Genomic DNA, 15,850 nt, shown 5'->3' with positions numbered 1-15,850 from the left:
GGGAAAACGTTCTGGGCTGCTCGTGTCAGAGGCAGGATGGAAACTCTCCAGGGGGGTGAGTAATGGGGGGGAAAACGTGGACATCCTGCTTGAAATAAAGTTCATTTGTTCGTTCATTCTTCATCCAAGGTGTTTTTAGAAGCTGAGAGCAGAAGGGAGGATGCTGCTCATTCTGCTGAGGGACTACAAGTAGGAGATTGGAGGAAATGATGCTTGGGCAGTGATTTGGCTTCAGGCCCTTCGTTTCTCACAGACTGAATGTCATAAATTGTCACCAGCAACCCCCCTCAGACTCAGCACTTCATCCTAAAAGAATTTTCTAGACCTGGCCAACTCACAGCTTAAACTTAGGTGTGAAACTCCCCAGAATTTTATGTTAAGGTGATACCACTCAGGTTTCCCATTTGACAGAAATCCCAAAGGATAACAATAAATACATAATGGTTCATTATGAAGTTGATTCCAGGGATTCACAACCAGCCTTTCCCCCTTCTTCTGCTCCAGAAATTCAGTCTGCTTCCCACTTTGAAGCAGAGTTGATTCCACTCTAATACAGACAGCAGCGATTAATGCTTAGCTCCATTTTGGGCTGTTAAGTGATTAGAAGCACTCCAAGCTTTTTTCTAATAAAACCTAAAAATATTGAAGCCCTCCTACAAAATGAGATCATGTTATTTATCCTTATTTTACAGATGTAGAAAGTGAGGCCTGGCTTGCACAAGGGGACTGCTAGCAGAATCCTCCTCCTGGAAGATGAAGATGATAGACTCATGTGCTCAAAAGCCACAGTTTTGGGCTGTTGGTGATGGAACTCTGGCATTCAGAGGGGGAGAAGGGCAGATGGGGCTGTGCCATGGGGAGAAGAGTTGCCTCCTGTGTTGCTCTCCAAGTTGAACGTGGTGCTGGTGGGAACCTCAGCATGAGGGTGGGTGTGGAACGGTGTGACCGCACCATGGTGTGGGAATCCAGGGCATTCCTCTGGCTGCCCTGGAAGGTCTGGGACCCTGGCAGGGGGTCAGGAACCCCCCTGGACAGAGCCCCCAGAGACACTGTCTGTGATCTCTGTCCATGGAAAAGAGTTTTCAATCTTACAGGGTGAATTACCATCTCCAAGTGTTTGATATAAGGAATAATTAAGAGTGGCACGGGTGCAAATGTAAAATGTTAGCATTCTAGATTAGGGGTCCAAAGGGGACAAGATGGAGAAAATTGGGTGTGTCTTGTCCTTTTTCTCCTTCTTCATGCCCTCCATGTTTCACTGTGGTGTTGGCATTTTTCTGTTGCTTTAGGCTGGGGACACACTGTCCAACGTAGGTGACAGATATTGGCACGTTATTGTAAATCCAGCACAGGTAGTTTGTGGTATTTAATGTTTGTACCATCCCACTGAGGGCAGAGCCCCACACGCTGCCCTGCAGGACAGAGCTGCGGCAGGGCAGCAGAACATGTTAGAGATAAACAGAATAAACAACCTTGAAACCAGCACAGACCAATTATGGCTTCTTCTTTGGCAGTGGGGCTGAAAGACAGAGACTTTCTACAATCTCGGAATCATCAATACCCACAGATTCCGACACCATGGGAGAACCTGGTGGGGACAGATTGAGTGGGAGGAGGTGTGGGAAGTGTCCATGACAAGGTAAAGAGAGGGAGGGAGACATTCCTGAGAGGTGATGATGTGAGAAGAAAAGAATCTGCAGGTGTGAGCTGCAAATGCAGGGCAGCCAAGGGGAGGGGTTGCCTGGGAGGAAGGTTCCAGGGTGGAAAGACAAGAAGGAAGAAGAAGATGTGGATGGAGCATCCATCTCCAGAAACACCCAGCCTGCCTCAGGGTTGTGGCTGGGTGAGTGGCACACCAAACCTGTGCCATGGGTGGTGGTTAAACACAGGTTGTCGGAATTTGTGGTATTGATGATTTTGAGATTGTAAAAGGTCTTTGTTTTTCTGCTTTGTTGCTAAAGAAGAAGTCATAATTCGTTTGTGTTGGTTTTTAAGGTTGTTTATTTTTGCTTATCTATAACATGTTCTGCTGCCCTGCCGCAGCTCTGTCCTGCAGGGCAGCGTGTGGGGCTCTGCCCTCAGTGGGATGGTACAAACATTATATACCAGAAACTACCTGTGCTATATTTATAATAATATGCTACTATTTAGGGTTTTTGAACAGTGTGTCCCTAACCTAAACCAACAGAAAAATGCCAACACCACAGTGAAACATGGAGGGCACGAAGAAGGAGAAAAAGGACAAGACACACCCAATTTCCTCCATCTTGTCCCCTTTGAACCCCTAATCTAGAAACTTAAAATTTTACTTTTGCACCCGTGCCACACTTAATCATTACTTATATCAAACACTCAGAGCTTGTAATTCATCCTGTAAGATTGAAAACTCTTTTCCATGGACAGAGATCACAGACAGTGTCTCTGGGGGCTCTGTACAGGGAGGTTCCTGACCCCTGCCAGGGCAGGCAGAGGGAAGCCCTGGATTCCCACAACAGGTGGTTTTCAGATCCTTTTTATCATCACCATTTTATTTTGCTCAGAATCCTCTCACTGAAGAGCTGCATCCTTCCTGCTCCCCTTCTGCCTTCCCCTGCTCACCACTAAATTGCCTTTGTGCAGAGAGCCCGTTCTCCTGGCATGTTAACTTGAAGAGCATCACTGCAGGAGAAATAAAAAGGGGGAGAAAAAGCTGGAGAGGGAGGGGCGTGAAAAGCAGAGACGAGGACGCGGGAGAAGCGGCAGGCAGAGACGATGAAGGGAGAGGGAGAGCAACACAAGTGGGAGGGAGAGTCGCATTTCTCACGTGGAATGAGAGAAGTGGAAGGCTGGGGGGAGGCAGACAAAGCACTCAAAAATTGGTAATTTGCAGAGTGCAGAGAACAAGTGTGTAGCAGGCAGCACGGGGAGACGGTGGCGGCTTTGTTAAGCGTAGGGAGCGAGGGCCCGTTGCTAAGGTTACCGCTTCCAAGGACAAGTTGAAATAACTCTTTACCTTTGTTCTGTGCTGGGTTGTCAATGTTGAAATTCCCGTTCCACACGACTGTCAGCTCCACTGGCAAGCTGTTAATCTCCATCCCTTCGTACGAGTACTAGAAGTGGGAGAGGAAAAACAAAACAAAACAAAACAAAACAAAAAAAAAACCAAACTCAGACTTAGAAAGTGCCTGGAGGTGGGGATGGGATGGGATGGGATGGGATGGGATGGGATGGCATGGCATGGCATGGCATGGCATGGCATGGCATGGCATGGCATGGCATGAGGCAAGAGGTGGTGCTGAGCATGGAGAACAAGAGAAATGGAGCTGTCACCCACCTCCCTAATCAGCAGCACCTGCCAGAATGCCACAGGATGCTCCCAAAGCTGTGGAGCTCCAATCATGCCCCTCACAAAAGCCCATTAGATGGACATTCATAGAATCCCAGAATAGGGATGGAAAAGAGCTCAAAGCTCATCCAGTGCCACCCCCTGTCATGGGCAGGGACACCTTCCACCATCCCAGTTTGCTCCAAGCCCCATCTAACCTGCCCTTGGACACTTCCAGGGATCCAGAGGCAGCCACAGCTTCTCTGGGCAACCAGAGCCTCACAGCCAATAATTCTTTCCTATTATTTGATCTGAACCTTTCTTCAACTTAAAGCCACACCCTCTTGTCCTATCAGTCAGAAAAATATTCCATGATGTAAGTGTGTTTGCATGTGATGGGCTTTAACTTTGAAATCCATTTTTTGGCTGTTGAATACAACTTTGAAAAGTATTTTTCCAAGTTGGGTGCAACTTTGAGGTGTAAATTGCACATTCTGGGTTCTCCATCCAGCTGTGCCTCTGCTGGGTATTCCATAGGTGCTGAATGGGTAGGTGAGGTTATTTACACTAGGGATGTCTTGAAGAACTCTTGGAAGCTGAGTAAAGTCTCAAAATAAGGGAAACCCCCTGAAAAAGGGGGAAATGGAGCCAGTGTGTAATTATAGACCTGTCAGCCTAACTTGACTTCCCAGAAAGAAAGTACATGAAATTATTAAACAATCAATTTATAAGCACCTGCGAGATGATAAGGTGATAAAAATCAGCCAGCACAGATTTGTCAAGAACAAATTGTGTCAACCCAATCTAATTTCCTTTTTGACAGGCTTAATGACTTTGTGGATAAAGGAGAGGCAGCAGATGTGATCTATCCTGATTTCAGGAGAGCGTTTGCTACTATCCTACAGCAGATCCCCATAAACAAACCACAGAAATATGACCTAAGAAAGGCCACCATAAGGTTTATGCAAAAACCATTAAACAAAAAAAAAATCAGATAATTCCATGTCAAGCTGGGGGGGTGTTTCAAAAGGAATATTGTCCTGAGTCTGGCTTCACTCCGTATTTTCACTACTGACTTGGATGATTTTATGACACTGTTCTGGAGGGAGTGTAAGAACCTCCAACAGCAGGGTTAAGTATTCAAAACAAACTTGAGAAATTGTAGAACTGGTCCAAAATCAACTGAATGAAATTCAGTGCTGGCAAATGGGGACTATTTTTTTTTAGTAGGAGGAATTGATGCAAGCAGCTCTGAAATTGGAGTGGCTGGGCAGTGCTGCAGGACAGGATCTGGGGACTGCTGGAGATCATGAACAGACTGTAAATCAACAATGCCATATTGCTGCCAAAACCCAAACAATTCTCCTCTGGGGATGGAGCAGATAGAGTTTGTTACATGTGTAAACCCCAGGAGGCAATCACTTTTCCCTACTCAGAACCAGAAAGGCTTCAGCTGGAGCAAGGAGTATCCAGTTTCCAGCAAGTATGTCTTAAAATGCTGCAAAAAAACTTCTAAGAGGGTTGGACAAATTTAAACAAATGCTTGTCAGGGGCAGTCAAGTCACACAGAGGTGACCCTAAGAAAGGAAATGGAAGCTGCTCACTGGAGGCCCTCTCCACGTGGTGCTGAGTGCTTTTTTCCACCTAGATTTTGATTTATCTCAAGCCAGTTCAGCCAGGGTTCACCCTGCTGCCCTTCAGATCCCACTGCCCACCTCCATCAGCAGCTTCCACCCAACACCTCAACAACATGAGGCAAAAAGCCTCATGGTGGGAGAGGAGATGGTTGATTAAAGGACAGAAGGGAGCAAGAAAGAAGGGGAGAAACATTTTGTGTCTGCTGTTATTGCTGAGCACAGTGCACAATAGGATTTACCCTCCTGAGAGCAGGGATCTCCCACTGCACTGGGATCTACAGCGGGACAAAGCCCCACTTTGAAAGGAAAATATTTTCCCCACTACAAGGTGGGATATAACTCAGCAAGCTGGTTTGGGTGGGCCCAAAAAGTCACTAGAGAGTCCCCCATCCCTTAAACTCCTCTTGTGGTTATCCACAGAGATACCAAAGCTCTGAGCTTTGCAGGTAGGTTTTCCTGGATCCATTAATTGCTGTATAATTGAAGAGTAAATGGTAACTGGTAATTTCTGTCCATTAGAGCAGAGTGGGAGCTGCTTGCACAGTAACTCCTCTTTGCACAGACTAAACACAATTAGCCATTTATCTGCAAAACGCTGTGATTATGATCCAGTTGTAGGGAATTTATGGGTATTTGTGGTTTCCATGGAGGTAAAGAGCAGCCTAGGTGAGCCAGGTCCCACCAGTCTCATTCAGGATTTGCATTTTTGTGACACTTTTGGGTGTCACTGCCAGCAAGATCCAAGGTGATGCAGCAGAGCTGTCTGGACTCACACCACTGGCTGTTCCCATCTCTGAAGAGCTGGGAGCAAGGATGGGGGGACAGGAATGGGAAGGAGAGTGGTGAATAATTAAACTTCTGCCACTCAGGAACACCTGCTCTGCACAGCACTTTGAAAAGCTGATTGAGAATGGAAAATGGGATATATATGGAATAACTGGTCATCCTGAAGTCAGAAGATGAGTCTTAGAAAGGGCCTTAACAAAGCCTCATGTGTGTTTTGGGATTTAGCTGGAAGCAGAGCCTAGGCAGGGCTGCCAAGGGACAGGCAGCTGGATTCTCCTGGAGCCTTTCTTCCTATGGAAGATCCCACTGCCAGCAGCAGGAGCTCAGCTGGGATTTTAGATCTGATTTGTCTGCAGCACCAGGGGCAACCACATATTAGACTTTTTAACCCAGCAGACTTGATCCAGACCTGGAAAGGGATGTGAGAGGATAAATCCCATGGAAGAGCTCTGAGGATGAAGCCAGCTGGGATGAGGATGCTCACACTGCCCCTGCCTGACCCCATCCAATGCTGCATGGGCTGCACGGCAGCGAAACGGAGCAAATTGCCAAGGAACCACGAGGAAATGCTCCGTCTTCCTCAGACCACAGGAGCTGCTCACTCATTGTGACCCCTCTTCAAAGCCCACTGAACTCAACAGGAGTCTTTGAAAAGGACTCACTCAGCCATGACAATAAGATGGAAATGTGTTTCAGGGGAGAAAAAAGGGCTGGAGCATCGATCTCCAGGAGAGCAGAGCTTCCCGGACACTCCTGGGAAGTGCTGATACCATCAGGGCTTGTCTCTCCACTTTTCCCGGCACAACTGCCTCCAACACAAGCAAGGCATCCCAGAAGATGTAAATCTGACCCCTAAGTCTGACCAGTCTGCATTCTAATCACAGTAATCTCATCAAAGCAGAAAATCATGGGCAATTTGGGTACCTGACTGAGAAGGAAAGGCTGTGCTGCCCGGAACACAGACTGGCTCTCCTCAGGAAATGCCAAAAAGCTACTAGGAGGAGTTGCTGTAAATCAAAAGAGAAATGTTTGGAAATCATAAGTATCCTTTTTTTTTTTTTTTTTTTTTTTTGCCTTTTTAATTCTCCATCAGCATCAGGAACTTCCACAGTTTCTGCAAATCCATATCCCTGCCTGACCACTTGCAGCATCCTGCCCTTGGGTACTTTGGTTTGAGCACACTTAGAATGATAAATCCAGAGTGGTTTTGTGGTATTTCCCCTTTGTACCTCAAACATGTCCAATAGTGGGGAAACTTTGCAGAATTTTAGTGTTGGTTTCTCTGACAACACTTTTATGATTAGAGCTCAAATCCAGGGATTGATTCCTGTACTTGGCTCTGCCACCAACTCCTTGCACGATCCTGTGGAAACCATTTAATCTTTCTTTGCCTCAATTTTCCAGCCACAAAAAGGCAGAAAACTTCTTGCTCACTGTCATTCTGTTTCCTTGAATCTTTTGCTTCCCAGAGCTGGGACTGAATTTTTGTAACTGGGTATGACCCAAGCCAGCAGAGTCCATGTGATTATTTGGTTTCTCTTTCATTTAAATGTAGATAAATAATAATTAGAGAAGTAGATGCACAAGGGTGACATTCCCAGTGGGAGGTTTGGAACTAGATGATCTTTAAAATCCCTTCCAACCCAAACCATTCCCTGATTCTACAACTCACAGCTCCATGCTTGTCTTTTGGCCACCCACAACTGTGTTTTCCCAGGATTTCTATGAATAGTTTCTCATTTTTTCCTCAGCTCTGCTTTTTATTGGATTTTTTTTTTATCACTCTTCACTGTGAGCCACACCACGGAGTCAAATGCCACCGAGATCTCTTGCTGAAGTGCAATGATGTGACAAATAGAAGTGACTTGCTCTTGCTCTCCTGTCCCTAAGCCCCACAGCACTTTCAGCTGCACCACCTCAGGTCTCACAGCACGCAGAGCTGGGAAGGATTCAGGACAAAATCATCAGCAGGGATGTTGCTGGTGGGAACCAGGCTGTGCCAAGGCCAGGGATGGGCAGGAAGCAAGCAAGGATGTGTCAAAGACCACCCTAGGTCAGGGGTGGCTCTGTCTGGTGGCAAAATCTCTCCTCCAACCCGAGCTTCCAAAGAAAGGCTCAGATAATTGCAAGTTATCTAAAAGATTTTCTTCTCTGGCTGCTGTGGTTTGCTCACAGCTCAGGCAGAGGCACACACACACCCTGACATCCTCTCTGACTCCCGACTGCTTCTTCTCTCCCCCTCTGCCCAGGGCTGCTACTGTCTTTTATATGGTACATTACGTGTTACATGGGTACAGTTTTTCCCCAATGCCTATTACCTATATTAAATGGTGCCTTTCTACTCTAAACCAATCTGGGAGTGCCAACATCACCAAGAACATGGAGGTAAGGAAGGAGAAAGAGGGAGGACAGGGCAGGCCCAAATCCCTCCATCTTAAAACCTCTGACCCCCATGTACAAAACCAAAACCCCCCTGTACAGCACTCAAAAATTCTTCCCTCTACTTTGTGACTACTTCTACTCTAATATCTAAACTTTTGTGACTTCTTGTTCTTCCTGCAAGGTTGGTAAATCATTCCATGGTTCAAACCCAAAATCACAGCTGTTTCCAGCTGCCTGCCAGGGTCTCAAATGCTTCTGACCGGGGCCTGGAACCTCCAAAAATGTCTGAGGGACATTTTGAGTTCCCGCAGAGCAGGTAATGGCACTGATCATGGCGTGCTCAGGTGGGTCAGCCCTCCCCATCTCCCTCTTCCTCACGCCAAAGGCTGATAATTCTGGGCTGATTGCAAGTGCTGGGGCTCCCATTGCTTCCCACTGGGAAGATTGCACTCTGCCCTGATACACCAGCAATTTCAGCCCTTCCTGCTGACATTTTTACTTACTTATTTATAGGTCTCCTTAGCTCCCCTGCTTTTCATCCCCTCCCATCCCTCCCTGTCCAGGCTGTTGGCAGAGCTATCACACGTGCAGTAAGGACTGGCAGGAAGGGTCCCTCTGAGTGATAATTGTGTGCCTTGGGTGGTGTGACAGAGGACAAAGCCCAGAGCTGAGAGACTCAAACCACTTGTCAAGAACAATAATTGTCCCGAATGGTGCTGCCTGCAGAGACTTATTGCTGTTATCAAATGAAATATCTCTGGGAGAGACAGGGAGAGAGGCAGATCTGGCTCCTGACTGGGCTGAGCACCCAGGGATCATCAGAGCTGGATGTGGCATTACTGACAGACAGACTGCTCACACCTGGGGGTCCTTAGAGCATCTTTGACTGAAGTTGGAGCCACTTAGAAAAGGTGCTTAAGCTGGCTCTGATCCCTGGTGTAAATCTTGAGGGATTAGGAAATGCAGAGCAAAAGTTAAGGCTCTTTCCCCGATTCTATCCCGTATGAAAGTAGGACAAATCCTGAGTTTTGCAGAAGTTGTTCTGCCAGAGGCAGACTTGAGTTCCTGGGTGCCTCGTGTGAGATGGGAGGGGGCAGATCTTGGGGCTCCTACTGGGAAACAAGGCAGGACTGATTGCTTGGTCTGGCATGCAGCACCAACAGAAGGATCTGCTGGCAGGACAGCATCCCTTTAGGGACACACCATCACAGCACATCCTCCCACCCTCCCCTGGACCTTCTCCAAGCCTGCAATGCAGGTGCTACTTTCAGTGCCTCCTCCAGCAACTCTGCTGAGTAAAAAAATCTCTGTCAGAGGGGGTTGGTTCGATTTGCAAACAGGCTCAGACAGCTCTTTCCAAAGCCAGGTGACCCCCGGAGCAGAGGCTCATTGTGTTGCAGAGGCTCCTGCCTGAATGCTAATTCTGGCAGGGAAGGAAATAATCAGGATGGAGACAGATCTCCAGCACTCCTTCCCTATTGTCTGTGTCCTCTGCCACCTGCTCAAACAGCCAGGGCTTCTCTGCTGCCTTTTTGTATCCCTCTGAATGCTGCTTTCTTTCGTCTGTCTCTCCCTTCCACATCTCTTTCTCTCAGTGTCTGGCAAATTCCAAGCAACAATGAAATAACATTTCTCAGGGAAAAAAAAAAAAAAAAAAAAAAAAGAAGAAAGACTTCAAATCAGAGAGTCAAAGCTCCTTTAAAAGGAAGGGGAAGAAAAGGGGAGGAAAGGAAAGACAAGGGAAGCAAAAGGAAGGAAAAAGGAGGAAAGTGAGGGAGAGGGAAAGGGGAGGGCAGAGGGAGAGAAGAAGCAGAAACAGGATAGAAAAGAGTTGATTTTGTTCCCAAATGAGCCTTTCTCCCTGGGGAAGAAAGAGATCCACCTGGGCCACCAGAAACCACAGGACAAGCATCCTGCAGCCAACACTCAGCAGTAAGGTCATGGAGTGCCTTGGCACCAGCCTGAGGCTCAGCCCTGCCACCCTCTGCAGCTCTGGCAGAGCCTTGAGTGTTCTTGGCTTAGGAAAACACACATTAAAGTCAAAATGGTGCAACCACAGCACTCAGGCATCCTATGAGCAAATCCATCTGGGGACTCATCAAACCCCACTCCTCCGGTCCCAGGCACTGGAAATTTCATGGAGCAGGCAGGTAGTGTGGGAATAATCACCATTACCTGTCAAAACCAGTCTTTTATTGGGTTCTGCAAAGTGGGATGCTGGGGCTGGCTGAAGTTACTTTCCTGCTCAGCCCAACTATGCTTAAAATGCCCCTTAAATGAGATAATTCATTGGAATGCCTACGTGTGTCAGAGAATTTGTGGCTCTAAAGGGTCATTAAAAGTCTGTCTTGCCTGCTAAGACTCTTTGGACTGATATAATCTCTGCCCACAACCATACAATTCCCCCTTAGCTTCCACCATTTTAAAATAATACTTTAAAGGAAATGTCCATACCCTCTTAACTTCCAAATCTGTCCATTTTTAACCTGAAAGCTGAATGCTCACAGGTCATTAACCAGTAATGAAAATCAGGGAGAGATGGGAGGGAGGGAGACAAAGGAACAAATAAAAGACCATCGACTGGGAAGTTGCTTGTTTGCAACAGATGTAAAATGTGTGAACTGCCTGTAGTCTTCAGCCCTGCTTAATGCAGCAGAATATGTTGTGACAAGCACTGCCCAGCGTGGAGTGGCAGAGCTGCAGTGAAGTGGCTAAAGCCTGTAATTAGCTCTTTGACTAATAAATCATCTCACAGTAGCAGCAATGAAAACGACTCAATGCATATCCTGGAGACATGGATCTGGTGGAGAAAGCTCTGGAAAATCTCCACTGCACGTGGGCACAGCTCCTGGCTGCTGGCAGATGACTGGGTTTGTCCCCAAAAGTGGCATTGCTGTGGTGGCAGCGCTGTCACGACTCACACAGGTTCCTGGCAAGGACCTCACAGGTCCTGCACTTCAGATGGGAAGTGTAGGTGGGCAGAGAGACTGCTCAAAGGGCATGTGAGGGCTGGAGGAAGGTTTGATTCAGCCAAAGGCCAGGATTTGGATGGGATTTGGTGCAACCTGGTGCAGTGCAAGGTGTCCCTGCCCACGCAGGGGGTTGGAACTGGGTGATCTTCAAGGTCCCTTTGAACCCAACCCATTCTGGCATTCTGTGTTCTCACCCTTTTTCTGACCCATTACATGCTGGCACGTGTCAGACTGTTTTTATGGTGTTTCATCATCAAACTCCCCCAAAATAACCTTCACTCTCACATTGACATCATCACCTGTCCCCCGGACCCTCTTTTTATGGGGATATGAGCAGGTTAAGCTGATATTGCTGCCTGAGGCGCTCCAGCCCAGCCTGAGGATGGGATCCAGGGGCAGAAGCAACAACTGAGTGGTGGCACCAACCAGCCCAAGGAGAAAAAAAGGCATTTTCAAGCTACCAGCCAACCTTTTCCTGCCTGTGTTTACAACCACAGAATCATGAAAGCTGGAAAAGGCCTCCAAGATCATCAAGTCCAACCTTTGACTGAACACCCCCGTGCCCACTAGACCATGCTTTGAAATCTACACCTCGTTTGAACTTTTCCAGGGATGGTTACTCCACCACTACCTTCATCCTATTTCAATATTTAACCACTCTTCTAGTGAATAAATTTTTCTTACTATCCAACCTGAACCTCCCCTGGCACAACTTGAGGCCATTTCCCCTTGTCCTGTCAGTGGCTGCCTGGGAGAAAAGCCAGACCCCAACCTCACCACAACCTCCAGGTGGTTCTGGAGAGCAATAAGGCCTCCATAATAATAATAATAATAAAGCCTTGAACTAACTTTCCTCCAGAGCAAACAATTTAGATAAAAAAGGCTGTGACACCACCCCAGATGCCCTGGGGACAGTGCTGTGGGCATGTGTGTCCCTCTCAGCTCACCGAGGTGTTCTGGCACTGCACGCTGGAGCTGTTGAACCTCAGGGCTGGCACCCTCTGCTCGCTGCCCTGGATGTTCAGGATGCACTCGTAGCCCCGCTGGCCCGACTGTGGCTGGGGCAGGTTCTTGGCCTTCAGCGTGATGGGTTTGATCACCTCCACGGGCACCAGGATCTTCTCGGCCTGCAGCAGCTGGGGACAGTCCTGGGGAGAGAGCAGACACCTCACCAAGTCAGCACCTGCATTTCCCAGCCTCAGGAAAAGTCTTGTGGTGCTTCCCAACCTTCTCAGTTCGCCTAATTACAAAGTCTTGGCAACTCCCTGGGCTTTGGTTTCTTAGAATAGTTCTTACAGAGCTATTCAAGGAGCATCCCTGGGAAGGTTCAGATAAACAGGTGAGGAAGGCTTGCTTTCACAGACCTTTCCTTTCCTATCTCCCTGGCTTATTGCAGCCTCCAGGAGCCAGGGAAGCCATCTCTGGTGCTTTTTCATACCTGCTCTGTTTATTCAGGTAATAGAAAAGCAATCATGTTCTCTCCACAGACTTAACCCAGTCACAATGCCATGATAAAAGTGAATAAAGCAAAAATCTGAGCATAATTCTTCAGTTCCAACAGCCAGCACACCACTGTACAAAAGGCACAGCTCCAGCAAGACCTGTTGGAAACTCTGGAGTCAGGGCTGTTAAAAAGAGAATTTATTTTGGCTCAGAAGAGGAAAAAATATTCATTACAGCAATCTATACCCAGCTGCCAATAAATAACTGTCGCAAGAAGCATGGAGATCCCTTGGAAAAGCTTTCCACTGGCTCACAAAAGGAGAAATGCCAAGTGGCTTTTGCTAATGTGGTGCCTCTTCATGGGTCCCTCACACAGGTGAGTTCTGAGCACCCAAAGCTGCCTAGCAGGTGGCTGCATTTAAAGTTTCATTAATTAGCACAGCTTAATTAGTCAGAGTGGCCATGCTCTGCTTCTTTACAGCACAGACAACTGCAAGATGTCCCTTTCATGGGTTCTGGGGCAACATCAGCTCTTTAGGAAATTACTGCAGCCTTTGCCTGTCCTGTCCCAAATCAAAGACAGGTCCAGGTGGTTCTAGCAGAGACAGGGAATTGGAGGTGAAGGCAGGAGGAAAATTACTGATTTGGAGCAGAAAAGTAGGGAAAGAGACTGAAGGGTTCAAAAGTAGAATTTATGGCTCATTGAGAGCCTGGGATCTTTTTAGAGTAGAAGGTGGGAGCATCTTACTGAGGCAAAGAGCTGAGGGAGATAAAGGAATGGATCAGATGTGTAACACCTGTAGTTCCACCAGGCAGGGACAGAATTACAAGAGCCAACAATCATCACATGGAGGGTGTGAGCTCATCCCTGGCCAGGGGCAGGCAGAAAATCCAGTAACCACCCCATGCATCCCTGCAGTGAAGTCCAGAACCTTCCTCAGTCCCAAAGAGGATCTGAGGGTCTGTCCTAAGGGGGTGCCAGACTGAGGAGCCTGATGGATGATTTTTCACTTGCACTTACAGGTTGATGCTCATGGTGGAAGTAACTGAGAGCCACTGATGGGCTTCAACTGGCCTTGCCCAGGCTGGCACCAGAACCAGGACAGCCACGCCTGGCCACTGGAGCTGGGTGGAGCTGAACCACCTTGGATCCAGTGGCTCTTTGCCTAAAATAATCTGACACAAGGCCTGGCTTGATGTGTGCTGCCAAGGCCTGACAGGCCATCCCATTAAGCTGGCTGGAAGGAGGAAGGGCTGGAGGTGGAAAACCCACGGGGTACTGCAATGCAGGGATGAGCTTTATCACTGTCACCCTCTGCACTCTTGTGGGGGGAGGATTGAGGAGCTACACCCTGTTCCAGCACTCCCCGTCCTCACTGCTGCTCTGTTCTGTGATGGAATCTCTCCAGGGAGCTCCTAATGCTGAAACACAATGGGTAAAGTGTCACTGAAGCATTTTTCTTGATAAAAGAGCAAGGCTTAATCATCTGAAAAGTCTTCCCAAGCTTGGGTTCAATGGTTCTACCATACCATGACACACCAGCATTAAGGCTCTCTGCTCAGCACAAGAAAGTGAGGCATAATCTATAATTCTGGCTGTTTTAAGACCAATAAAAACCCCAGAGGGCAGAAGAAGGAGGTGATCTAGGCTATATTAGTACTGATCACACCAGCAGATGCCACATGCAAACACCATTTGGGTGCCTTCAACACCCCTGACCCTTCCCCATCACCCACACAACATGTCCTGGGGCCTCTGCCTCAGCTCCCTCTCTTTTTCCTGGCACAAGGAAAGACACCGGCAGCAGCTTTTCCTTGTTTTTTTTTCCTCCCCATCTCCAGGGGTTGAGAGAGAGATGCACTGGCAGAGGGAATCAGTGGGGCAGGAGGGTGGGGAAGCCCTATCTGCCGCCGAGCAGCCGTTTCCCAGGAGCGGGCACTTCACTTGATATGTGTCACAGAGAAAAGCCTCTGATGGGGGCTGTGGGATGGAGGCTGGAGATAGTCCACTCTGTTACCTGCAGGCCAATCCCAGCTCTTCAGCCTGGTCTTTCTTGTGTGCCTTTATCCTGTCCCCCTCCACCACTGGTGCTGTAACCTTTCCGATAACACTTGTTTCAAGTTCATTAACAAGCCGTGATTGAGGCAGCCCCAAAACAGGGTTCGTTTGCATATAAAAAGCTTTGCAGTGCTGTGAGGAAGTTCATTATAGATAATTGAAGAGGCAAGCGCCATAAAGAGGAAATCCTCCCAATGTGGCTTTATCTGATTGACCTAATGTTCTTTCTAATTGAAACGGGGAGGGGAAAAGGCAATTTCATTGGGTGATGTACTGCATAAAACCTCCGAGCTTGGACCAGGCTCTGGGTTCAGATTCAAACACAGAACTCATATTGCAGCCTGTGTCAGGCTTTGGGTGCCTGGCCAGGTTTGTATTTTTGAGGGTAAAACATTAAGCTGACCAGAGTAGAGCCAAGCAGAAGGCTTTGTAAGAAAGAGTTATTTTGGACATTTTGCAGTGGAGACACTTTCTTTTCACCCTTCTCCTTTGCTGTAGACATCATCCAGGTTGGAAAAATACTGTTTTCACAGGATGTAGGGGAATAAAATCGTAGACTGCCAAAAACTGCACCAAGGACGGGCAAAATCCCATCTCCTTTTGCCTTTGGTATATAATAAATTAAATCTTTTGCCTGACTCTAAGGGGAGCTGGTTCTCAATCCAGAGAATCATTGTTGATTCATTTTGTGTGTGTAGCTCCATTCCAGTTCTTGAATGCTTTCAAATGAGTCAGTCCATTTAAAATAATATCCTTCACCCTTGTCAATTACTGGTATCAGCAGTGATGCACACCTCACATCACCAAAATTTTGCCAATTACCAAGTCAGAGAGCTTTTGCAGTGAAAACACTGCACGAAATAAGCTGTACTCATTGGGTCGATGGTAGTTTAATTTTCTTTATTTATAACTCCTCATAGAGTGCCTGCAAATGTGTTTTGTTGTGGCTTGCAGGAATAATAAAAGTCTCAGAAATATGAGGACCTTTTCTCTCACATGTGTGTTATGGCCTCCATCAGAACTGAGCCCAAGCTGGTCTCCAGTGAGAGCCATCGTGAGGATGCTGCTGAAGAGGATGAGGAGGCTTCTCTGAGGCCATGTGGTCTTAGCCCTGAAATAATTAGTTTGGTTTCTTTGGGGTGCTTCATACATCCAGAGTTATGATTTTATGGAGGTTTCATTGTGCTGTTTCCCAGTATAGGCTGGAGACTGATCAAATACCCCGAGTTTCTCTCCTAGGAATAGTCATGTCGGGATGTTTCACAGC

At 47.4% G+C, this 15,850-nt stretch overlaps 1 protein-coding gene across 3 annotated transcripts in view; it reads right to left on the bottom strand.

Annotated features, from left to right (window-relative positions):
• Positions 1-15,850, bottom strand: part of PLXNA4 (plexin A4) — a 467,181-nt gene that overhangs the window by 80,990 nt on the left and 370,341 nt on the right. For all 3 annotated transcript variants that reach the window (XM_072918513.1, XM_030289996.4, XM_041720978.2), the window contains exons 10-11: positions 12,029-12,229; positions 2,993-3,089 (exon numbers count right to left, since the gene is read on the bottom strand). In XM_072918513.1, the coding sequence (XP_072774614.1) occupies positions 2,993-3,089; positions 12,029-12,229 (298 nt within the window). The remainder of the gene's footprint in view (positions 1-2,992; positions 3,090-12,028; positions 12,230-15,850) is intronic.

This window comes from Taeniopygia guttata, chromosome 1A, assembly GCF_048771995.1.
Source record: "Taeniopygia guttata chromosome 1A, bTaeGut7.mat, whole genome shotgun sequence".
Classification (NCBI taxonomy): domain Eukaryota; kingdom Metazoa; phylum Chordata; class Aves; order Passeriformes; family Estrildidae; genus Taeniopygia; species Taeniopygia guttata.
Note: the sequence above shows the minus strand (reverse complement) of the source record. Positions and strands in the feature narration are given on the sequence as shown.